The 24,203-nt window shown below is 39.2% G+C and overlaps 2 protein-coding genes and 1 long non-coding RNA gene across 11 annotated transcripts in view; 1 reads left to right on the top strand and 2 right to left on the bottom strand.

Moving 5' to 3' along the window:
• The window catches only part of LOC122567163, a 39,884-nt gene extending 39,068 nt beyond the window's left edge, over window positions 1-816 (bottom strand). Inside the window, exon 1 of the mRNA XM_043725446.1 lies at window positions 791-816. Coding sequence (XP_043581381.1) covers window positions 791-807 — 17 coding nt within the window. The 5' untranslated portion in view covers window positions 808-816. The remainder of the gene's footprint in view (window positions 1-790) is intronic.
• The window catches only part of LOC122567160 (GTPase-activating Rap/Ran-GAP domain-like protein 3), a 30,396-nt gene extending 6,464 nt beyond the window's left edge, over window positions 1-23,932 (top strand). The window contains exons 1-18 of one of the 9 annotated variants that reach the window (XM_043725433.1): window positions 5,209-5,452; window positions 8,200-8,704; window positions 10,052-10,118; window positions 10,570-10,653; window positions 11,639-11,720; window positions 12,121-12,239; window positions 13,071-13,135; window positions 13,222-13,288; window positions 13,424-13,526; window positions 13,830-13,928; window positions 14,098-14,310; window positions 14,973-15,244; window positions 16,175-16,460; window positions 16,769-17,211; window positions 18,714-19,050; window positions 19,436-19,522; window positions 19,612-19,881; window positions 20,165-23,932. In XM_043725433.1, coding sequence (XP_043581368.1) covers window positions 8,370-8,704; window positions 10,052-10,118; window positions 10,570-10,653; window positions 11,639-11,720; window positions 12,121-12,239; window positions 13,071-13,135; window positions 13,222-13,288; window positions 13,424-13,526; window positions 13,830-13,928; window positions 14,098-14,310; window positions 14,973-15,244; window positions 16,175-16,460; window positions 16,769-17,211; window positions 18,714-19,050; window positions 19,436-19,522; window positions 19,612-19,881; window positions 20,165-20,412 — 3,177 coding nt within the window. In that variant the 5' untranslated portion in view covers window positions 5,209-5,452; window positions 8,200-8,369 and the 3' untranslated portion in view covers window positions 20,413-23,932. Of the gene's footprint in view, window positions 1-5,206; window positions 8,705-9,530; window positions 9,680-10,051; window positions 10,119-10,569; window positions 10,654-11,638; window positions 11,721-12,120; window positions 12,240-13,070; window positions 13,136-13,221; window positions 13,289-13,423; window positions 13,527-13,829; window positions 13,929-14,097; window positions 14,311-14,972; window positions 15,245-16,174; window positions 16,461-16,768; window positions 17,212-18,713; window positions 19,051-19,435; window positions 19,523-19,611; window positions 19,882-20,164 lie in introns of those variants that run through there. The other 8 variants (XM_043725432.1, XM_043725431.1, XM_043725430.1 and 5 more) reach the window with 8 other exon arrangements.
• LOC122567164 lies at window positions 1,375-3,164 on the bottom strand. The gene is made up of 3 exons (XR_006316719.1): window positions 3,103-3,164; window positions 2,198-2,326; window positions 1,375-1,871 (listed from the first exon to the last, which is right to left on the bottom strand). It is a non-coding gene; the product is annotated as an uncharacterized LOC122567164 (long non-coding RNA).
• Window positions 23,933-24,203: the final 271 nt, after the last annotated feature.

Genomic DNA, 24,203 nt, shown 5'->3' with positions numbered 1-24,203 from the left:
TTTTGTAATTAACAATAAATCAAACAAAATACAAAAAGGTGAACAAATTGAAATACGATGTATTAAACTACTTGCATTTTTCACCTCCTAGAGAGGTGCTTTATCCTCTTGAGAGATGCACTAGCTCTAATACCGGAAACGAATGTTCAAAAAAAAGAAAAGAAAAAAAAATATGTATATGTCGGAGATGAAAGAACACCGGAGCCTCTCTTCGGAACTTGGGGAAAATCCTGTAATATTGTAATCCAGATTTTGCCACAGCCATAATTAAACAATTGTCATTCAATCCGATTGTGTTTATTCGAGATTTGTAACAGTGAGCTTGGGCTCGAGGCGACAATCAGTCGCCAACGTAGCCGCGGTCAAGGGATAAACGTTTACCTAAACAAAGGCATAGAGTAACCGTATAGCTCTCCTTGAAAAAATATAGCAGCGGCACGCGACAGTAAACACACCAACGGATTCTGTCCCGTGGCCCGCCACACAAAGACCGCATTCTTTGGACAAGATGATTACCAGATGTCGATGCATCTCCACAGTACATATTCAGCTAGCCTAAGGACCCGCTATAAATCTTCGAATTTATTTGGCTGAGCTTCTTCAAACTGATAGATAGTCTTAGTCTTCGCAGCCCCTAAATCCGTCACCTACTGCCGAAAGATACGAGAAATCTTCTTTTCTCACGTACGACGCTTTCGCTAGCAACTCTCTCCCTCAAGGGTGGCTAGCATCCTTTTCTAACCACCGATATGGAAATTGACCAATTAACAGCAACGTCAATTTCTCTCACCTTCTGAACGGAGGCATCGCTCCACGAATCCGATGATCTCGTGCCCTTAGACACACCCCGTCATAGTTTTCCTCTGTGGCACCATCGCGACGGAAAGTCATTCTTTCGTGTGATCTCATTGACGAGAAAGAATAACGTCTTTACGATCAGTGAACATTTCACGTTTGTTAACCAAGAGTCGGACTTAGAGATGTTTGCGAGAACATACATCTGTTATCCCGTTGACCGCGGATCCGTTATCGAACCTAGGATCATTGTCATTAGCGTCTCGAGTATCTGATTACCACGGTTACTTGTCGATATCTGTAACAATCATATTTGCTCTAGTCAATATCTTCTCTATTGCATAACGACAATGTCTAATCACAACGAAGATTTGTTTCACGACCTTAACCCCAACTCTAATCCTAACGCTAACCCGACATATATTTATATGAAAAGAAAAATAACCTGAAAAGAAACCTTGCTTCGAAGTATTTGAGTCTATTTGCGCGTCATCTCTATGAAAAAAATATAAGTTACAAAGTTGCAATATATGACGGAAACTATAGGAAATTCACATAATACAGAAAAATAATTTGAATTCGATATACCGATACCTAGTATGTTATCTATACCTATCGAAATAGTTTCAGCTATTATTATTGAGATTTCTATGTTTCAATCTGTCTACACGAAGCTATCGTTAAATTATCAAGAATTCTACATTATGAATTACATTGAAACGATAAAATAATTTGTTGCAAGTTCGTTTGAAATAAGAGAATGATTTCATATATTTGAATGAAAAAAGAAAAAATGATTTATTTAATCGTATTTACTTTCATCTTCGTATTCCAAATAATTACGAAATGATCTATTATGAAATATGCATCAAGTGTATTTTAAATTGTATATCAAATGTTACCCATACTCGAATAAAAATGCAATAGGACTGTTCATACACAGCTGTCTTAGATAATAATAAATTAAACATTACCAAATTTCCATGAAAATTCATCAGACTGATCGTTGATCGTCGTTGCGTCCGTATATTAATACTCCTGTTACTTTTGTATTATCCCTGCCATCGATCAATGACCTGCACAAAAACTAACTTTCTAGTTAGTTTTTTCTATGTATAAAATAATTACACGAAAACACGATGAAACTCAAATTTTATCACGGAAGCTTACGATAGAAGCTACCGGTAACAGTATCATTTTGTAAATAGACGATTAAAGAAAAATTCAAACAAAAAATTTCAGAAAACCATCTAATTTCATTATCTTAATGTTCGATAAATCGGTAAATAAATGTGGATTAATTAAACGATATTAATAACGAGATATAAACGATAGTAAAAAAATATAGTAATGATATTAATGAAGAAGTGACGCCACTAATAGGTTAGAGTAGGTTACAAACCTGACGCAACGTGATCCGTGTTATCGATACAAAATAAGACGACTGAATGGACTCGTCGCACCTTAGTTTCCAAAGTGGCGTGGTGGGAGGGGTGACGGTGATACAGGCAGATACGGAAAGTCAAACGATCTACACAACAGAAGAAAAGGACGTATACATCTTACATTATAAACATTCATCTTCCACGCAGCCCTTACACGAATCTTTCCAAATTTCAAACAAAGGATACATCGCGCAATATCTATATCTCACACAATGATTACATCGATCTTTATAAACATCGATCTTTATAATTCGTAGCCCCACTGGTTTGCATTCGGCATCAAAGACGCATTAGTCTAACCTGGAGCGAGACAAAGAAAATGAAGCTACTGACACTGTATGTAGAATTTCGTGTCTTGCGAAAGGAATATACGAGTCGTTGTATTAAACTTCTTAACATTCATATTTTCACGACATTAAACTTTTGAAAATAACGAAAAATTATAAAATCCGAGATGCCTGAACTAAATTTCCCCCTAAAGGTAGGGAGAAGCCAAAGAGAAACTGCAATCAATCGGAAAGCCAAATAAAAAATCACGGCACGAACGAACGAGTTCGCGATCTTTCGAAAGAATCAACGGACCCACGCGTCGCCGTGTTTCGGCAGAAAAAGAGAATAGAGTTTTAATTTTCCTTGCAAGATGGATAAGTATCATTGTATAGAATGGGCTGACAATGCACTTAATAATATATAAATATCTATCTTAGGATTAATTAAGGCCAAAACGCGCGCATTCTACGGCATTGTCCTGTGGCATGTATGTATTGAAATTTATCAATTAGAATAGGTAGAGTATGTGGTTGCACATAATTATACATAAACATTGAAGTTATCATCGAAGAAACGAAACCATGCGACTTACCAATCGTAGCACGCGTCAATGAATAATGAGAACTGGTTGCCTTTGATCCGAATTGCACTTGCTGCCTTGATTCCATGAATAAATTGTTATAAATGAATAGAGTAATTATTATAAATTATTAGTTTAACTGTAGGTAAGGAATTAATTATTAAAAATTAGGGGAAATAAATGATTTTCGATATATTATATTATGGTATAAAAGAAACTAGAATGCTTTTGTAAAAATATCTCAACCGCAGAGTGAATGTTAAGAGTTGTACGTACCTTTATCGCGGGAATTGTTTTACCAAATGGTCGTCGTTGAACGCTTGGATCGATTGATTAGGACCGAGTATTTAACGCCACCCTTCGGTGCAAGCAACAACTGTGTACGCCGAAGATAAAGAATATGAACTAAACCACCGGGTTTACTCAATGAATAAACTAAACTATTGTTAATAATTTTTTTTGGTACTTTTTCATCATTTATCTAAAGTAGTAGGTAATTGTTGTTGGCAACGAAAGTGTTTAACAAAATAGAAACTTGCAAATCAAATATGTAAACACATATATCTAATATTTTTATATTCCAGATTAAACAAATTATACCCTGAAGCGCAATCTTGTTTCGAACTTATCTCCAATTATTCTCCGATATTAATTGGTTAATTAATACGTAGGACTATATTCGCAAAAACAACACCATAATACCTGCCACTGCAATAACAAGTACAGTACTAATGAACTAGAGTAAGCGAAAAAGAAAGAAAAAATGGAAAAAATAGCCAGAAGAAAATATTAATATGCGATATACTCTTAATAAAAACGATTCAGCTGTATATCGTTTTAAAATTAAAATGTATGTAAAATATTTCAAATCCAGATTAATATTAAAATCCGTATTATTCGTTATAATAATTCATTCGAAGCAGTCGACTAAAGTCGACTAAATTGTTGGAAAATAATTTATTTGATCTTACAACTTAAAGTTAGTTTGTTTCTATGTTATTTTTAAAATAAACATAATAAAACAGTTAAAATGTTGGTTCTAAGCTCGTTTGGCTTATTGGGCTTATTGATAATAAAATAAGCAATATCGAATATTTACATTGTATATTTTATCGAATATAATTAAAAAGATGGAATATAGATAGAAAATTATTTCATATATAATAATTTGTATACTTTGCATACATTTCGATATTTTTGCATATTATATACGTTCTATGTATCGCTTCGCTTTGAAATCTGCCGTAAATAGAGAAAAGTCTCGCGGTAAAATGCCTTAAGAATCATATTATACAATTGGCAAAGTAAATAGATGTTTTTAAAAATGTTATTTCCACGGTAATCGCTATTGGCGATTCATTCGTGTACGTATTTGGCAGTGATTTGGCAGAAATTCTTTCTCCAATTAAACATAGAAAACAACAGACTGCACGTTTAAAATGACTTTTCTGTAGTTGTATCGTACTCGATTCTATAATTTGAAAATATCTCATTTGAAAGAATCTTATAAAGGTTTTAGGAACTGGACTCACCGCCACAATTCGAAACTTGCACGATCGAAATCTTTAAAATGGAAAATCCGTAAAGAACGTACTGCAGTGCGTTCAGTTGCAGTTCTCCATATTTTTAGATAACATGAGACGTCTACTAATTGCAATGTATTTTGCTCGGAAGAATACAATATAACTAACTAATAATACAATATTACCATATAATACAGTTTAATAATCTAACTATATAATACAATTTTACAGCACATAGTACGATATACAGAATATTATTGTTATAGTATAGTAGCAGTGATAGTAGCGGCGGTATAATTTTTACGCAACACTTTTTATCCAATCTATATACGTAATACGCTATATGAAAAATGCCCAAAGCGCAGAATTCGAGGAGGATATAAAGTTTGGCCGATATAAAGCGCGAGGGAGAGAGCGCGTTGCGGTGCGGCGTCGACGCGTCGCCGCGCCGTCACGTAGGTCGGTTGGTAAGGTAGAAAGAGACAGGCGTATGCACAGAGAGAGCATGCACATACAGGTCGCGAACAGGAAAGGAACGAAGCCGCCGCGGTAAGACAGAAAGCGTACGAGATAGATCTCGGCAGAGAGGGGCGAAGGGCGTCAGAGGAGGGTCGCGAAAGAGAGCCAATGAGCTCGACGACGCGGCGCCAGTCGTCGAGTCGCCGTGTTAGTAAGAGTGCTTGCTCTCTGATTGTGACTCGCTGCGTCCTCGTTCGGAAAGGGTCGTGTCCTGCCTCTGTCAGTAGGGGTTGGAGGCCTGTGGCAAATTCTTCAATTTTTCATCCATCCGATACTCGATCGATTCGTCGCAATTTATCGATATCGTGCTTACCAACGCTGTAACCGTCACTGCTATCGTGTGTTATCGTTTCACTCGCGTCTTCTATCGCGCCTTTTCGTTTTTCTTTTTCCCATCGATACGATACGTAGGCTGAATCGACGGCGGCCGAGATCCAGGTCGTCCGGACACGAACTCGACGACAGTGGTTATGTGCAGCTATTACGCTCGAACGAATCGTTGATCGTCGATGATCGACTGTGAGAATCGTCGATAATGAAACTGTTTGGTGGCTATGTGACGGGGATGAGGCTGTAAGAGAGGGCAACGGTTATGAGAATCGGTAGCACGCGTCTCGGTTTTCTATTGGAAGATAATCTGAGATCGATTCGTTTTAGAGCCGTTCGACGATCAAATAATGGTGACGGTGGTCGTAATGGGACGAAAAGGGCATCGTAAACTTAACGATAACGAAAACGATTGCCCGAAGATCTTGGCACTTTTCGAAGTGTGAACGAAACTACGTAGAACGTTACGAAATTCGTAAATGAAAGATTTCAATTTTTGTGTATTTAACCAACAAGTATATGCCCGTTTGATACTTTGAAGTTTTTTTTTCTTTTTTTTAAGAGAAAAGAGAGAAAAGATCGACGCTTTAAATAGGATTTGTTGTTGTAAGACGATCGATATTTTTGCGAATTATACGGTGTCATTTGAAATAGTTTTAAGAAATAGGGAAATTAATAACGAAAAGTGAAACGTTAAAACGTTTTATACGGAAAACTAAACACGCGTACGTCTCTATCGTCGATAATGATCGATAAATAAAATTAATTGAATTAAAAATGAAATATTTTGCAGTCAAGCGAACGCTCGATCCTGTGTTGAGAAATATCGAAGGGTTAAGGAAGTCGAAAGGAAATTGCATAAATACTGTAACGGTGTAATAATATTTTTAGCAGAAATTATATTAACCGATTCAGCATCAAATATCCTCGTTAGACTGCGAGAAAAAGATCTTTCTTGTCAATTATCGATAATAGAAGTAAATTTTTTTTTTCTTATCTCTCTTACTTTTCCATATCGAATAACCGGACGCATTTTTCTTTTCTCTCTGTCTGTCTGTCTGTCTCTCTCTGTCTCTCTCTGTCTGTCTCTGTCTGTCTCTCTCTGTCTGTCTGTCTGTCTGTCTGTCTGTCTCTCTCTCTCTCTCTCTCTCTCTCTCTCTCTCTCTCTCTCGAAGAGGGCGCTTATAATCCAGGCGCGATAACCGAGCTTCAACGTGCCAAAGCTGAATGAGAGGGGGAGAGAGGAAGAGAAATCTGGTTATTAAAATCAACCTATGCCGCTTCGTTCAACGTGAAAGATCTGGTTAGGCGAAAAGAGAGAGGAAAGCAAAGGCAAAGGGACCCCCGGTCAGTGTCGTCGGTACTCTTTTCCATTGTGTAGCCACGATCTTCAAAAGGGTTAGAGACCCGCGGAACAGGGAAACTCGGTCAATGATATCGATGTCCGCGCGCGTCCGACAGCCAGCATCTTTAAAGAAGGTGGTTCATCGATGGTAATAAATCACGCGACTTGGCACCAATGCTCATATCAACCCCGAAGCTTTCAACGGATAACTAGGGATGGTATCAAGTTCGTTATATACTTAGAGATCCGTCTTTAAGGCTGTAGTTTAGACTGTTATCCAGATTTCTTGTTTAATTAATTGTTACGTTAATTGTTACTTTGCTACGTTTGTTCGGAATTATCGCATCTCCGGCCCTCGAACGATTTTCGAGCTACGTATATAGAAAATTCAGCATCTACGTATAAATGGGAATGAAATGTAAAACGCGATGCTCAATTTGCAGCGTTCGAATTCCATGCATATACTTACGCTTCGTTTTTGGAAAATAAATTTCTCGCTGTTGTGTGAAAATACATACGACTAAACGAGTAAAGATACGAAACTTGATATATTCGAGCGTAATTGAATAGTAACAATAGTAAATGCTAATAAAGTGATAAATAGAAGGACTTTTGGTAGCCGATGCAACAGTTGGTGGCTACAGCTTACAAAAAGTATTTACATTCTACGACATCGATGAATCGAAGATAATATCTGGACTGGTTGGTCGCGTGAATTTTTCGAACGGTTTCTTATTTAAAGCTACTTATGACTGAAAAATTTTAACGAGCAAACTTTGAACGCTTTATTTTATAACGGAGTATAACGGAGTGCGGAGAACGATTTTGCGCTGAACGAGATCTGCGCAGAACGATTTTAGTAAATGGGACGAAGTAAAGAAGAAACTAGAATTCCATTCTAGGGCAAGTTGGAGGCGAAATTAACAAACCGTTCGAATAGTATAGTTACGGAATAGCATAGTTACAGAAATGTTCTTTTTCCTTTGCAAATGGAAAATCTACGATCTTCTTTGCGTAAATCGGCCGTTAAGTATTGTTCGTCGTTGAACGTAGTAATCGTTTATAGCGTATCTAACACAGCGATCGATTTGAAACAGGCAAAGAATAAGAGGTTATAGAGCGGGGAAGCTACGGTATCGTACGCTACATTATCGGAATGTTGCAGTGTCTAAAGTTTTCGTCGACCGAACGATACTTTTTGCTCGCCGTGCTTTACCACTCTACGACGTGCTTTCTACGATTTTCTGTCGTTGCTGTGGCTTTGGTAGGAAGATGACGCTGTACACGTTAATATCTCGCGTATAATAAGACGGAAATTTTTTACCGGATCGGATTAAACTCTGTGAAAATTTCGAGTAAAAAAAAAGGTGCTGTTGAATCATTTTTCCATCGTAGTCGCTGGCTGTTTCGGCTGTTTCGGCTGTTTCGGCTGTTTCGAGCAATTGCGAGATCGTTGAAACGGATCCGAAGCGGAAACTGTGCATCGGTAAAGATGGCGGGAAAACTATTTAAAGGGGGAAATTAAGGAGGAAAGTGTGGAAAGAGAGTGGAAAGAGAGTGGAAAGATGTTGTGCTTGGATATAAAGCTGGTGTCTCGTTTGCGAGGAGTCTCGTTGACGAGTGGCTCGTCGACGAACGTGCCGGCAGTCTCGTTGTCGGTGAGCTCGACCTCGTCGACGACCGTCGGCATAGAGAAGAAGAATTTGTCAAGCAAGCGAAGCAAAGGGGGAAGGGAGAGTTGCGCTGGAAATGGGAATTCGGTGACGGAAAGCGACAGCGACGAAGAAACGTTGCCTGTTTCTCGGACGATCCAGAGGAACAGGTCGAGATCGGTTTGCGTGCCAGCCTTGTCGTCTGCTGCTCGTTGCACGCATCTTCATCGACGATCCAGCCATCATGCGTACGTTTCTTTAAACATAGTCTATTATCGTTGCGTGGGAAAACGGCTGAGGGATATGTGAGTTTGCGATACGATATATAGCAGGTATAACGTGTGTCGTATAGTAACGCGCGCTATTTTATGTATTCGATATATTCGATATATTCGATATATTCGGTTTGCCGCTACGAAGCGTTGCTAAGTAACCCGTTCGATGAAAACGCGTATCGAAAATATCATTTTGCTGGGAAGCGTTTTTTCGGTGGAACAACGGGAAGAACCGTTTCTTCTGTGCTGGAAGAACGATTCGAAAGCGGAAAAACGCGAGGCGAAAATCGATCGTACGCTCAATGCGGATAAATTCTCGTTGGAAACTTGCTTCGCTGCTCTGCTAACCGTTTATCATCGCTTACGATTCTAATGCGTTCGGTGCGCGCATCGCTATTGCATCGAATGGGACGGCGACGCGTGGATCGCGCCATCCACTCGCATCCGTATCGCTGTACGAGTATGAACGTAATTCGCGCTGTGTCGAAGGGCAATTGCTAGAATTGCTAGATAGATAGACACCTTATCGTACGCTATGGCCAAGATCGTACGGAAAGTTTCGCTTAAAACACCTAAAATACCCGCGAAAAGATACGAGGACAAAAGGCAAAAGGCTGAAAAATTGTCCACTACGCACTCAGCAAGGTGCTTGACGCGTGTTCGCCGATCCGAACGCGTATAATAATTCTAGCTGCTTGGCGTTGAGAAAAGGCAAAGTTTATCCAATTTCTCGCGCACTTTTGTCCTCGGATTTCTCCGAGTTACGTGTTACCATATTTTGAATCGTTTGTTTTTTTAGAAATACGTCAACGACTGATCGTATCGACGCGTAAATGCAAGAAAGTCGGATACGAAAAATTCGACGGATGCATTCGATAGAGCAGCGTTTAGGGAGTGGCTGTAGTTTGCTACTGGTTCGACGATCGCCAACCGACGTTATACGCTTTGGTAATCGATGAACCTTGCTATGGAAATTCACTCGCCACTTTGAATTCGACTCATTTCGAATTCGAAAAACAAGAGAAACGAGAAACTATTGTTCGATGGTTCGGATATCGTGGAAAGTTTTAACGAGCACCAGCAAATCCTATAGCAGAGTTATTTGGATAACTCGGGTGAAAAATAATTGCGACCGAGTGTCTGCTGTAAAGAAAGAATTTCATCGGGGAACGTGTTCGTTTGTTAGGGGCCTCGTTAACCCAGATTTTTCGCTGGGAAAGAAGCAATAAAGATGGGCAGGAAGCTCGGCAAAAGAGACGGCAACCGTTTCTTCGTTTCGTCGTGGTCGCCTACAACTTTAAACGTGTATGATATTTTCAGATGCAGCACGGATGCCATTTCCAGGCGGGGTGTCCTCTCCAGGCGATATTACGGCAGCGTGGAAATGGTGAGTTTGGAAAGCAGCGTGGTGGTCATTCGTCAGGCCGTGCTGAAATGTAATTTGTGTGGAGAGCGAGCGATTGAAAATTGATTTAACATAGATGTGCGCGCCGAGAGAAAGAAAGACCGTAGAGGGAAATCGCAATTGTCTAATCTAAAATGCCTTTCGATAAAATTCGAATAAACGCGTAAACTACTCTGATAATCGTATCCGCTACCTATAGATATTTGGCTTTGGTAAATTTTGCGAAAACGATCGTGCCGATAACGTCTCGTTACGTTGTAACGTATAATACACAAGACATCGTACGTTTTTAAAATAGTTTTTCGCGCGCGCGCGATAGCGCTGGGAAAGGGGACGGTCTATCTGTTTCTCGTCTTCTTTTCCTTTTTCTGTGCGTCGTCGGAGGAGATTCGCACGGCCGCTAACGTTAGTCTCTCGATATGGTGCGTTTCAGCTGCCACAAATGGAGCAAGACGGGTCCGACAATGGAAGAAGATTTCGAGTGGAGAACGGTGATTCCCCGGGCGAGAAAGAAGAAGTAAGAAACCAGTAATTATACGAATCTGTTTGCTTTCAACTCGTTCTCTCAACATGATGAAATTCCTTCTTCTTCGTTACGGCGGTATATTCGCTTTAACGACGTCGTACGCAATATTTGTCAACGCGTCGGAAATATTCGAAATAACGAGGAAATATCCAGAAACTAGATATTCGACGCTTGTTTAATTTTTATTTTTTTTTTTTATCGAGAAACGAGTACCATCCATCTACGTACCATGGACGACCGATCGTCGTGATGATGATTTTCAACGAATCATATACGAATTATCGTTAACAAATTGAGATAGGATCAGTTTCGCGGATAATTCGATAAAACGATGCTGGAATGCGTTTACTTTGGTTATTTGTCGACTATGCGCGACAAAGGTCGACTATTCGTCGCTGTAACTGACTATGTAAAAGGATGAAAGAAATATTTCGAGTAAATATCATCGACTTGAAAGACGAATATTCCAAATGACAGAAAATTGGCAGATTACACCGCGGAAGATCGGCGGATAGAGCCGACCACTATGAGACTACAACTCGTGCCAACAACTAGAGAATCGAATGGAGAATAGATGGTTTTTGTAAACGAACATAAGTGTAGAGTGAAACGATCAAATTTATACTTTAATACCGCTTAAATATCGCTATGAAATAAAGGGCTCAGTTGTAACACAGTGCCAACTAGTATGTTGCCGTAACGCGTATATATTCCGTTCTATCGCGATAAAAAAAATATGGTTTCTAAAAGGGATTTGCCGAAACATCGTTCGGTATTTATTAGCGATCCTAATTCGTTCGATGGAATTTTTTAAAAGAATCAAGAGTTCTCCCTGTTTTATACAGCGTGTATAGTTTTAGATAATTAATTAGTGAAATATTCCTGCTTTGCGCTTTCCACTTGCGCCGCTTCTTTCCCCTCGTTTAACAGAAAATTTGATTACGCCCGTGGCGAAACTGATTTTGCACGTGTGCAGATGTTCGGATCACCGAGTACGCCGATATTGGAAAATCCCGAGTACCAAACGCGCTGGTACTTCAAATACTTTCTCGGAAAACGTGAGTAAAGAACAGAATGCTGTTATGTTTAAGGATTTTACACGAGCCTTGTAGAGTGCTCGTGTACGTATATTAGATATATGTATACATGTGTATAGGATATGAGAAACGACGGGTGAACAACCGTTTTTCAAGCAATATCTTATTCTTTTATTTTGGATTTAGCTCGATCCGTTCTCGTCCGACAGTCTTTTACGTTTATTATCGTAAAAAATTCGTTGTCCGTATAATTTCTTACGTACTTGCTTACTTACTTGCTTACTTATTTGCTTACTTACTTGCTTACTTAATTGCTTACTTAATTGCTTACTTACTTACTTACTTACTTACTTACTTACTTACTTACTTACTTACACGTATATCGAAAATATTTGTCATTCGATGAAAAATGCGTTTACAGTGCATCAAAATTACGTTGCTGCGGACCAAGAAAGAAATCCCTTGTTTCTATCGGTGGTGACGAGCGAAGTCAGCGATCAAAGCGTGCCACATTACAGAGTTATTTTATGGAGAAAAACTGTGAGTATTGGCCTGTACTGTGTTGCAGCAATTGGCAACAATTAAACTTGTCAGATTTTTCTGTTCGAAATAAATGATGATTTAATTAAAATTAATAGAGAAATAAAACGTGAACGTGAATATCGTTGATAAGATACGATAAAAGTAAATTATAGAAAATACGAAAGCCTAAATTTACCGCGGAGCCGACGGACGACCGTTTCCAACATCGTACTTCAACTCGTGTACATGGGTTCCGATGGAAACAAGAATATCTGTCGCGATACTCGCCGAATTCGTGCGAATTTCGGCTGATCGCGTTTAAAGGTTATTCGTTCGATAGACGAATAATCAACGAATTGCGGAATAAATGGACGATCCTGCTGCGAAATCTTGGTCAGAGATCGAAAGTAATGAAAAGTTAGGCGTCGGTACGCTTGCTATCAACGAATTTCTAAAAGCATATTTCTACGTGAAAAATGCCAACGCACTTGCACGCTATATGCATGTATAGTTATATATAGAAAAAGTATCGGCACTTAGCCTTATCTCGCAACGGAGGATACCGTTATCTACTTATCGCGTTCTCCGCGTTTCATTTTCATAGAACGAAACGCACGAAAGTCTACCGCTAAATGGTAGAAAATTGAATACTCTTGCTGAGAATTAGGTCTGATTAATTAGTAGGTAAACGGTAGAACGAACCGTGTTATTACTAAACCGTGTCGATACTGTGACTTTTTATAGCCACTTTTTCTTCGGATGTTATTACGTATTAAAAGACTATGTAAGAGAAAGGCGAGGCAAAAAAAAGTTTACAGCGATCGATGAATGAAAGAGTAACAAATTTAGGGCGCACAGAAGATATCGCTGCCATACTCTGCGAACAAAACGATGACGATCAGGCAGATCTTGAGGTACGTGCTTGCTCTTACTGCTTATTAATTGGTCATTTTCTAATCAATTGAAATAACTAATTGGTAAATAAATGGTAAAATTTCAGCAATTTCTTTGGTCTTGAGAAACTCGATAAGGCTCCGCGCGAGGTTTTTTCCCCCGAAATTCAAAAGGTAAGTGGCCAATCTGGCGATTAACTTAATAAGAAACAGCTATCTTTTCTATCTTTATTTCTACGATACAATATCGGGTGGGAAAAGGGCAGTGGCTGTACGAAATTGTGAGAAACTGTAGGTTTTGCATCGCAGGATCTGCTATTACTGGAAGAGCAAGAAGGTTCCGTCAACTTCAAGTTTGGCGTGATATACGCGAAGAAAGGGCAAACGACCGACGACGAAATGCTATCCAATGGTAAGTCGATGAAAAGTTTCAATTTAAATCGAACCAAGACGAATCGACCAACCCTTGAAACTTGGACGACTATGCAGAGGAGCTCTTTAGCTCTTTACCTAACGCTTCTACCGATACGCGTTCCACATATTTCAACCGTTTTAACCGCTTTGACCGTTTTAACCATCGTAAAGGTGGCTTCTCGCAAGTCTATCGTCTTTCGCATCGTTACCAGCAACTTTTCACCGCCTTGTATCCGTCTCATGGCGAGTTTCAAGTTTTAGAAAAATACGATTCCACGTCGATTCGTAATTCGCTTTACAGAGAAGGGTAGTCCAGATTTTGACAAGTTCCTGGAAATCGTGGGCGAGAGGATAGAACTGAAGAATTGGGACAAGTATCGAGGTGGTTTAGACGTAAAAGGTACTATTATTATTTCTGTTTCTGTGGTTAGTAGGTAGTAGGTAGTAGGTATCGTTATAAGCATAGCTATCGTTATTATTAGCGCGTAGATTAGAGTTTCTTCTTCAAAGTGCGAACGTCTCGTGGAGGACCACGTCATATGTATGTGTTGCTCTCTGAACGTTTGCAGGCGACATGACTGGCAACGAAAGTTATTATACGGTGTACGCGGGACACGAAGTGATGTACCATGTGAGTACGATGCTTCCCTATTCGAAGGACAATCCGCAACAGTTGGAGAGAAAGCGACACATCGGTAACGATATCGTTAACATCATTTACACGGATGACTCGAACGCCATAGACACTTTCAACCCAAACTGCATCAAAAGTCAATTTACCCGTAAGTCGATACGCGATTTATCAATATTTTCTCGATTTCTAGGCAGAGTTTCGCGTATCATTTTTAATCGATCGGTAAGATGGAGAGCAAAGAATAAAGTAAGAGAAAAATATCTCCATCTCTATCTCTGTAGCCAAGAGCTGCGATCTTTTCGAAAGCTGCGATATAACTGAATCGTGTGGAAAATTATTACAAAGGAGAATTATTATTATTATTACGGATGATTGGAATTGTCAGTTTGACGAGCGAATGCGTAAAATTCGTGCCAAGTTGTGTACGAATCTTGATATTCCGTGTAAAAAAGAATACGTATACGCGTTCTTACATAACGATATACCACCATGGACGATATCATTTGGTCGGGGTCGCGAGAAACCATTTTCACCGTAAATAACCTGACCGACCGACCGGCTGCAAAGCTGCAGACCTGTTTGTCGGTTCTGCTACAACGGGTGATGCGCGGCACAAATTTGCAGCTGGTGGTCGACGAGTTCGCACCTTTGCGAACAACTCGTTGCGAGTTACCATTATCGCGAATACACCACTTTTGCGGAGAAAATTCTTTCTCCTAACGTGTCTTTCACGATCTTCTTATTCGATATTTTCCCAAGGATAAATAAGATCGTTAATTCGATGTTCACGCGATACATTTACAAATACAGACGTATTTGCCGTGGTATCGGCCGAAGAAAAGGGTAAAGGATGGCGCGTGGCCATTTACTGCGACGAAAATGTTCCTCTGTTTGGTCCGAGCCTTCCATGCCCACCTGTGTTCGAGGACCCGTACACCCTGCGAGAATTTCTTCTCGTCAAGTTAATAAACGGCGAGAAAGCTACGTTCAACACGCCAACGTTCGCTCAAAAAAGGGAAAGGACCCTGGACGCTCTTCTCCGGGATATGTATCAAGAACACTCGCAGGAGAGCAAGAGCAACGTAAGTCTAATCAACGATAATATTTATATGCATTTCCTCTCGCTTTTACATCCTTTTTTGAAAAAGTTGCTCTTACTTCCGATAGTACTATCGGGCATACCCCATGTGTGTATTCATTGTCATCGAGTATCGAACATATCTGCATTTATACGTGCTTGCGGTATTATTCGTTATTAACGCATTATTCGTTATTATTAATAAAATACTGTTGCTAAATATATGGAAGATATATATGGAAGATGTACTTGAGTACGAGTACTTGAAAATCCTATTTGTTCAAGGAATACGTTGAAAATCATATCCTTTCGATTCGTTCGTTGCCATGTATAATTTTCTTCGTGTCGAAAATTTGTCAGACGACTTACAAGTAACTAGAAACCAGTTGGCAATGCCAGTTAGAAGGCATGTAAGAAATACTAGAATACTTTGGATAAAATGCTGGAAAATTCGGTCAAGCTGATTTTAATTATTACGACGCTTGCAATCACGACTATTTATCACGAGTATTCCATTCGTCTACGCGGATAAAACTACTCGAAATACAATATTCACACAAGCTTTGACACGTTTGCTTGTACGTAGACGTTATTCGATCAAAAGTTCTATCGCACGATAACAAGTACGTAAAAGACGATACAACATGCATTCTGGCTTCGAGCGTCTCTTTTAATAGTTTAATAGTTTTTTGTGTTGCGACATTTCGTCGACGACGTCTCGTAGAACGCGCTATCGGAGAACGCGATCGAAGCTCGGACAAGCGATAACGGTGATATCGTGAAAACGGTAAATTCCCATTTTTCTCCGCTTTTGCACGAATTTCCGAACCGCCTGCGCCGCAATCGTCTAGCAAGCAACGAAGCAACTGTACGGTATGTATTAGCTGTTGGCACACCCTCCCCGTAGAAAGGAAAATCGATGAAATTTTCGCAGAGTATGTTAAACCGACGAGCATTGTCGGATGTCGTGGAGGCTCCAGGTCGACGTCGCGAGGAGACCCGTGCTGTGGAGATGGTGCGCGTCGGACAGGCCCTGAAACTCGAAGCGATCGTCAGAGGTTTGGCGCCAACTTCCTTGGCCACTGCTGGCCCTTTGAAGCCTAGACCGTGGGAGCCAAGGTGTATCTATCCGGATTTCCCGCACGAAGTCGTATGCGGGGACGTTTGGCTGGATAACAAGCTGATCTTGGCTACCGAGAATGGAACTTTTCTGATCGAAGGTGAGACGACGCATCGTTCAAAGCCTTATTTTCTTGGCTCGGCGTTCTCTCATTTTACCTAACACGGAATATTTTCGAAAATACGTCTTTTCTTACAAATTGTACGAAACTGTGTAATTGGAAAATTTATTTATTTATTTATTTATTTATTTATTTATTTATTTATTTATTTATTTATTTATTTATTAACTGATTTATTAATCGTTAGCACAAAGGAAAGAAAGAAAGAAAGAAAGAAAGAAAGAAAGAACCAAACTAACTACGAAATTACGAAACGCAAGAACCTTCCAATGAATTTTCTGTTTCAGACAGTTTATCGCACAGACTGATCTTCGACGAGTCCGTGCAAATTAAACAGCTAGACGTGGTCGAGCAACACGGAATATTGTTATTTCGAACCGGTGACAAAGGCAAAGATAGCAACGTGTACGTTTTTCGTCTAAGAGAATTCGAGAATAGCACGACGAGTAGGTCTGCCGAAATTCCAAACGATCGTGAAGACGATCAAGAGTGCGAGGACAATGGCGACGAGGACGATGTGGACGACGACGCCGACGAAAGCGAAGAAAACGATTGTGACAATTTCACGCGAGCCACTACAAAATTTAAGCCCTTGATTCGTCGTACTCGCGTTCGTGTTCGTCCCTTGGCTGTTAGAGGACGAGCGCATATAAAGGAAAGAAGACTACCTAGAACTCGGGGCTGCCATTTATACACCGTTACTATGCCTGGTGGCTCTCATTTGCGCATGGTATGTACTGAAAAAGAAAAGAAGAAAGGAAAGAGAAGAACGAGAGAGAGAGAGAGAGACTACAGTCGCTTTTCAAATTTTTCCCAAGAATTGTAATTATCGATTGTAAAGTTGATTCTTTCGTACAAGCAACTTTATATATATATATATATATATATATATATATATATATAATTTATATATATATATATATATATTTTCTTTCGTCTTATTTCAATGTATAATTTTAACCAAACGTACGTAATACGTAGCACGTAGCACGTAGTATGTTTATAAAATGGACCGTACGCTGTATAGCGTGGCAATACCTGGACGCTGTTTGAACAATCGATTCGAGACGACGAAAAAAAGTTGCTGTACGAGAATGTCAGTGGCGGCTTATTTTTCGAGTTGGCAACAATTTACGTAATTTCTCGGGAGTAAAAACCGCTGTACAGATGTAACTCGCTTATGTTGATCGGCTGACATAAACCAATCGTGTTTGTAACGTGTAGACAGACGCGAAAAATGATCGTTGCTTCGCGTTGCTTAAATATTTAAAGAAATTATTTTCGAATTAGCTTATACCTGGAATCGATTCTTCTTAAGTAATTATGCTTATTTAAGAGTTGCTTGGACATGGAAGCTACGTCTGCTACACGGCTGTGTATATTTATATCCGAATCGTTGATTAAAAGCTCGATAATTTACGATCTTTGTTGAAGCTTTGGCTAAAATCAGTTTTGGCATAAAGATGAGTTTTTGTTTGTTTTTTAACGTAATACGCGTATTGGGATCGCAAACGCTTGAAAATGGCGCGAAATCCGTCCGCGTAATGTATCCGTGTAGAGGGAAACGTTCGAATCGCTTGGAACACGATTCGAAAATATCTGGATCGTATTTTCCATTGCTTTCGTCGAAACAGCGTATCGTCATCGACGTATCAAACGAACGACGTATCAACGAACGTTGGGACGTAAACTATCAACGAAACTCGGATTTATCGTAAAAATACAAAAATTCCAGACTCCGATCGAATTGGAATCGTCTGCCAATTTATCTGAAATTCTATTAGAATTCCAAGTTTTTCAGATCGTGTCGTTAAACATAGTATAGTATAGTGTATGATGTATGAATGGCGATGGCATCGAGACCAGAAAGCATCCTGTTATTGCCGATGTTACCGGTTTTCGCCAATCTACCTTGACCAACTAGAGTCTAATAATTGTTTGAAATCATTCTAGTAGATAGTTATATATATATTATATATTACTATATATATATATATAATATATAATGTATAATATATAATATATATTTATATATATAACTATCTACTAGAATGATTTCAAATATATATATATATATATAATAATAACATATAATATATATATAATATAATATATATATATTTTTGTTAGTAGTATTTCAAGTAAATGATAAATATAGGAATCGGTGGATGACGATAATCGAGAAATTCAGATTACCTTGGTAATTCGGATATCGTTTTTTATTTTATTTAGTGCGTAGCGGTTGGCCGACGTTTGATAGTTTTCCAATGGAAACATAGCGCCGCGTGGACCGCATGGTGTTCCGCTACAGATACAGATACCGTGGAAGGATTTTTGCATTTGAAGGAGTTGAATGCCAGCGAATCTCCGACGTTGGTAACGATAGTGGAAAATACAGATTCGAGCAATGAATGGACGCTTTGCTGCGGTGTCCGACATCATTTTGAATTGATCTCAGCTTCTGGAAGCACGAGAATCCTTCACATCGAGGGAACACCGAAACCGCACGTGGTGGCTGCTTTGGACCTCTGCGAAGACGAAGAACCCGAATTGTTGCTCTGCTACAACAGTACGTATTTATATATAGTATATCTGGTCGTAGAGATAAAAGTTAAATAGCCTTAAATAGACTTTGAAGCGAACGCACCGCTATACGCTAAACCGATCGAACGTATCGTATCAAAGTCGTAAAGTAAAGGTTCTTTGGCCTGCTACTTTGTGGTATACTCGACGAAAGAGTGACGTAAAAGTACGCTTGAAAATCAAACGGCTAAATAAAGGTGGGAAATGTAAATGTAAAGGTAGAGATGTAAATGTAAGAAGCGAAATGGAAAACTGAAAAATTGAATAAATATAATAAACGGTAGAATTATGGTTAAATGGAGGAATAATTCGTGGCAGCTATGCAACAACGTGGTCGATCGATAGTCGCTTACCTGCCTTTCTTACCGCAGATACGTGTCACTTTCAAAAACTCTTAGAAGAGAATACCGTACCAACGGAATTCGATTTCAACTGGAATTCCGTTCCCGCGGCGATAGGTAACGTATATTTATATTTCGTCTTTACGTTCGTTTCTATCGTTCTTTATTTATCAATAATCCCTTTATGTCCCGATACAAACTTTCAGCCTGTGCCTTCCCCTACGTGATCGCCTTTACCAACGACACCATGGAGATACGATTGATAATCAATGGAAATTTGGTGCACACGATCGCCATGCCAAACCTGAATCTAATCACGTCGAAGCAAGACATCTTCTTCGCTACAACGGCTCCAGAATTTCTGCCTGGAAAATGCGAAAGAATTCGCCTGGACTCGAAACCCATGGACAAGGAAGAACCGGTTTCCAGTCCGCCTCCTTTCCCCCAATCTTCTACGTCTCGATCCAATCAGCAAAGTACGTGCAGTACGTCTTCTCCAAACCGATCGTCATTTTCTACTTATTAACGGCGCGATCCTAATAGGATAAATGTTTTATTTATTTATTTATTTATTTATTTATATGTTTTAGCCGATATGTTTTAGCAAAAATACGCTTGCAGCGATAAACACGTTTACGCGGCAACACTTGAAAAAAACAACTTGCTAAATCGAAAAGTCTCGAAGAATCTGCATTAGAGTAGTTTGATACGTGTAGGAAATCGATATAATCGAGAATAATTGTCTTTTCCTTTCTATAGACAGTCAGGGCGATTGGAAGCCGATAAGAATCTACCAAATACCGTTGCAAACGTTATCGAGAAGTAGCTTGTCAACGTGCTCGCAACGACGCTGTCCCAGCCCTGCCGAGCCAGAAATCATCTCCGCGCCGCCGACCAGCGACAAGAGTTTCCTCAGCGTTGAGCCTCACAGAACGTTGAGCAGATCGTGTAGCAGCAGTCCAACGCCATCGCCGACCAACGTGCTTCCGCCTCGGCTCCGAAAATAGGTTGGATCGCTAGCGATCCTTGCAGACTTGGTTCGACCACGTTGAGCGTCGATAATGCCGCGTTAGTCGACGTGGCGTCATTATTGAGTTAAGGTTTTAACTCAATTCTTAACGTACAATTCTTTTCAAGATCAATCAAACCGATGAAAAATGCGCAATTTTCTTTTTAACGCAATCGTTTCTTAGCTCTATAACGATGGATGTTTCTCCAACACTCTGCGTCTTACGTTCTTACGTTCTTACTACGTTTAGTAACTTACGTTTAATACGATAAAGCGTAAAACGCAAGATGGGAGAAGCACGTGTCTTCGTGACACGAAGAAATGCGAAAATGTGATTTCTATTAGTACAAAAAGTTGCATGGTTGATTGACCGTGACTGTTATTTATTAATAACATTTTATAATATCATCGGTAATAATCATCGTTGGTTAGTTGCGAGCGCATGAGCGCCGACGGATGAAACAAAATTTCCGTTAAAAACTGGCGCTAAACGGCCACGCGACTCGAGCTGCGCAACTCGAGCAACGTATAAACGACCTTCCTTGATCGTTGACAGATCGCAGCTGTAGCTGAAGCTCGTGCCTCGATCCAATCGTAAAATCGACGACGGATCGTGCACGATTCAGTGCGTTTCATCTGTAGCTAGAATTTACTGCCGTTGCAAACAGCAATCGAGATAAAGTAGACGACGTAAGTGCGTATACACGTACGCGAAACGTACACGTTTCTCTTCTTTTACAATTATACTGTTTAATTAACAATGTATTACCATAGTTTTATTAGCAATTTTTATGCAAACCTGACTTTCTTCGCGTTAGCGTTTATTCGAACGTTGATCGAACCCAGGTCAAATCTATGTTTCTATCGCGTTGGAAAAATATTGGAAAAAGAGTTGGAAAATCGTATCGGACGGCGGATATTTATGCATTTGCGAGAGACTTAGAATCGCGGAGATACGCAGCATGGGTAGGAATGCCGTAGAACAGCCAGAAATATTATAAATGGCCAAAGTAAATGCAAGTTGGAACGTGCCATCTTTGTTTTTCCTCGTTTCGCCTAAAATATCTAGTCGTATGTATTATAATTATGGTCGTATATGTAATATAATTTCCAAACAGTCTATACGAAATGATTCTGACGTATCTCGAGGAATGAGAAAATGCCGGATAGCTCGTTTCGATCAAGGAGAGAGCAATACGACGCTTGTTGTAAATTGGCCACGTTCCTACGAAATCCACGCTTCGCGAGATATGTACAAGCACACACACGTCCATCGATTCGATTTAACGTACGGAGAACGAAAGTATGTAAGTATAGGAATTACTCTACAAACTGGTTTCTATATCGTAAACGTAAACAACGAAAAAATATGTTTTTTAAATAAACCTATACGTGAGTATTTAATTTATACGTGAGTATTTAATTTATACGTGAGTATAAATAATACATTTGTCATTATTTGCCAAACTATAGAAGCATAAAGCTTATCGGCTGTTTCAGTTTCTACAAAATAACGTCTAACGTTCGCTGCTCGTGAACGAAACGTTGATCTTGATAAGTTTTTCTTGCAAATACGAAAAATCACTCTATACGTGTATTATAATAATAACAACAACAACAACAACAACAATGATAATAATACGTAGAAGAATGTTTAGTACTAGGACTACTACAGTACCAGATGGTAATAAACAATAAATAAATGATAAATAATTAAAAAGAGTAGAAATTAAAAAGAGAACGATACGAAATTTTACGTATAGTTGGATCTAATCGGTCGGTACTCGTGTAAATCCGTATATATGATAAATAGCACGTACAGTGTATTTTGATGGGGTCTCGTAACATGCAACAAGTTTCATTATTCTGTTAATGTTGCAACGTTAAAGTATTATCTTAACGTTGACAAAGTTGAAGAGAGAAGAGAGAAGAGAGTCGAAACTTTCTTTAGTCGCGAATTTAGTCGCGAAAACCTCGAATCTGCATAAATATCCGCAGTCCACCTGTTACTTTTATTCTTTTCTCGTCTTATTCGAATTTACTCGAAATTCGAAATTTCGATCAAGAGCTGTTTAAAAGCTAAACTCTTTACAGAGAACTGGAGAAAAATCAAAATGATATACGCGATCTAATTTAGCCACTTGTCAACAACTCGAGCGAACGAACGATAAAGAGCGAAGGATTTTCATCATTTTCAAAGGTTTTCCAAGGTCTACGCAAGTTTTACCACGTTTTACAATTACTTTTACGTAATTCGTAGATAACTTATACGTCGATGGTCTCGTTCGATAGTTGTCGTGACGAATTACCTGCCGATAATTACAACGGGTACGATAGCAGTCACGTTAATACGTAAAAGGATAATTAAAGAAAATGTACGCTGTCGTTGGTAAGATTTCTCGCTGCGAACGTGTACTCGCGCCGTTAAATCTTAAATCGCGCCTAGCGATTTCTATATGTATGTATTTACCGCAAATAAAAGGAAGACAACCTATTAAACGTTCATAATTCAACAGGAATTTGGTAATTATGTGATCTGATTGAACAACTCTTTTTTTTCTCTCCAAGTAACTTTTCATTCGGACGATATATGTATATTTGTCGTACAGTCGACCGACTGTCGAATCGAAGATCGAAATAAAGCGCCAAAATGCAACATCCATCGACTCTTATCGTCGAACCTTATTGCAAACTGCATTGCCCACTGCATATTTATCTAGTTCAGCCTACGCTATGTTTATTTATTTACACGATATTAAAAATGATTATCGCGTTGATAAGTTAAGATTAAGCTAAGTTGGCCTATGTGCGTCAAACGTACATAATCTATCGTAACATAAAAATGTATTCGATGGATTTAATCCAAGCTTTTTACTAATTTACCCATATTTCTTTGTCGCTAACGTAATATGTTATGTTATGTACGTAGTATATGTAGGTACTCGGAATGTTCATTTAATTATTGTACTACGAAGAATTTCATCAAGCTTGTGTCTCGGAATACGATTTCTCGGAAAAATTCGCAGCGCCAAACGATACAACGCGTATCAGCGACTCTCTTTGCGAATCTCTTTGGAAAAACTAAACGCGCTGACCACAGCCACTTTATCGAATTGCATGATTCTTTACCCAAAACGCTACACCGCTGGATCGCCCCATTCTCTAACCTAAGACACATTTTCCAATATATCGTAGAACACAGTCTCACATCGTATGTTAGTTTTTTGAAAAATTCCTATGACCGATACTCGACGCAACGAACGAAAATCTCATCTTGGCATCTTGCATGTAACATAGGAATTACGTGTTAGACATGGAAACTTGTGGGCTCGATGTCTTCACTTCGAGTGAATAAATTTTAACTACACGTACGTTGTATCGCGTCCTTAACACGTAGTTAAAATTCGAAGAAATTCCCAAGAAACTCACTTCCTCCGAGACGTATCTTAACATCCTCTCTTTGTCGGAGACAAAGACCAAATGCACGTTCTCTTTCTCTCTCTCTTCTTTTTTTTTTTTTTTTTTTTTTTTTTTTTTTTTTTTTTTTTTTTTTTTTATGACACGATTCTTTTTTATCCTTGCGACGTAATTGGGTTCGATTATAGAGAAATAAATCTAAAACACCGGTTTCCATCATTTTTTTCAACATGTTGGAAAACTCAACGTTTCAAACAACTTTTTCTTCTCGCGAAACCCTCATAACTGTCTTAATTTCCGAGATACATATTCGCAAAGAAACTGTCGGCGGTGTTGGCAATGTCGGCCTATAATTATCGTATAAAATCACGT

The sequence above is a fragment of the Bombus pyrosoma genome, linkage group LG4 (assembly GCF_014825855.1).
Source record: "Bombus pyrosoma isolate SC7728 linkage group LG4, ASM1482585v1, whole genome shotgun sequence".
In the NCBI taxonomy this organism is placed as follows: Eukaryota; Metazoa; Arthropoda; class Insecta; order Hymenoptera; family Apidae; genus Bombus; species Bombus pyrosoma.
Note: the sequence above shows the minus strand (reverse complement) of the source record. Positions and strands in the feature narration are given on the sequence as shown.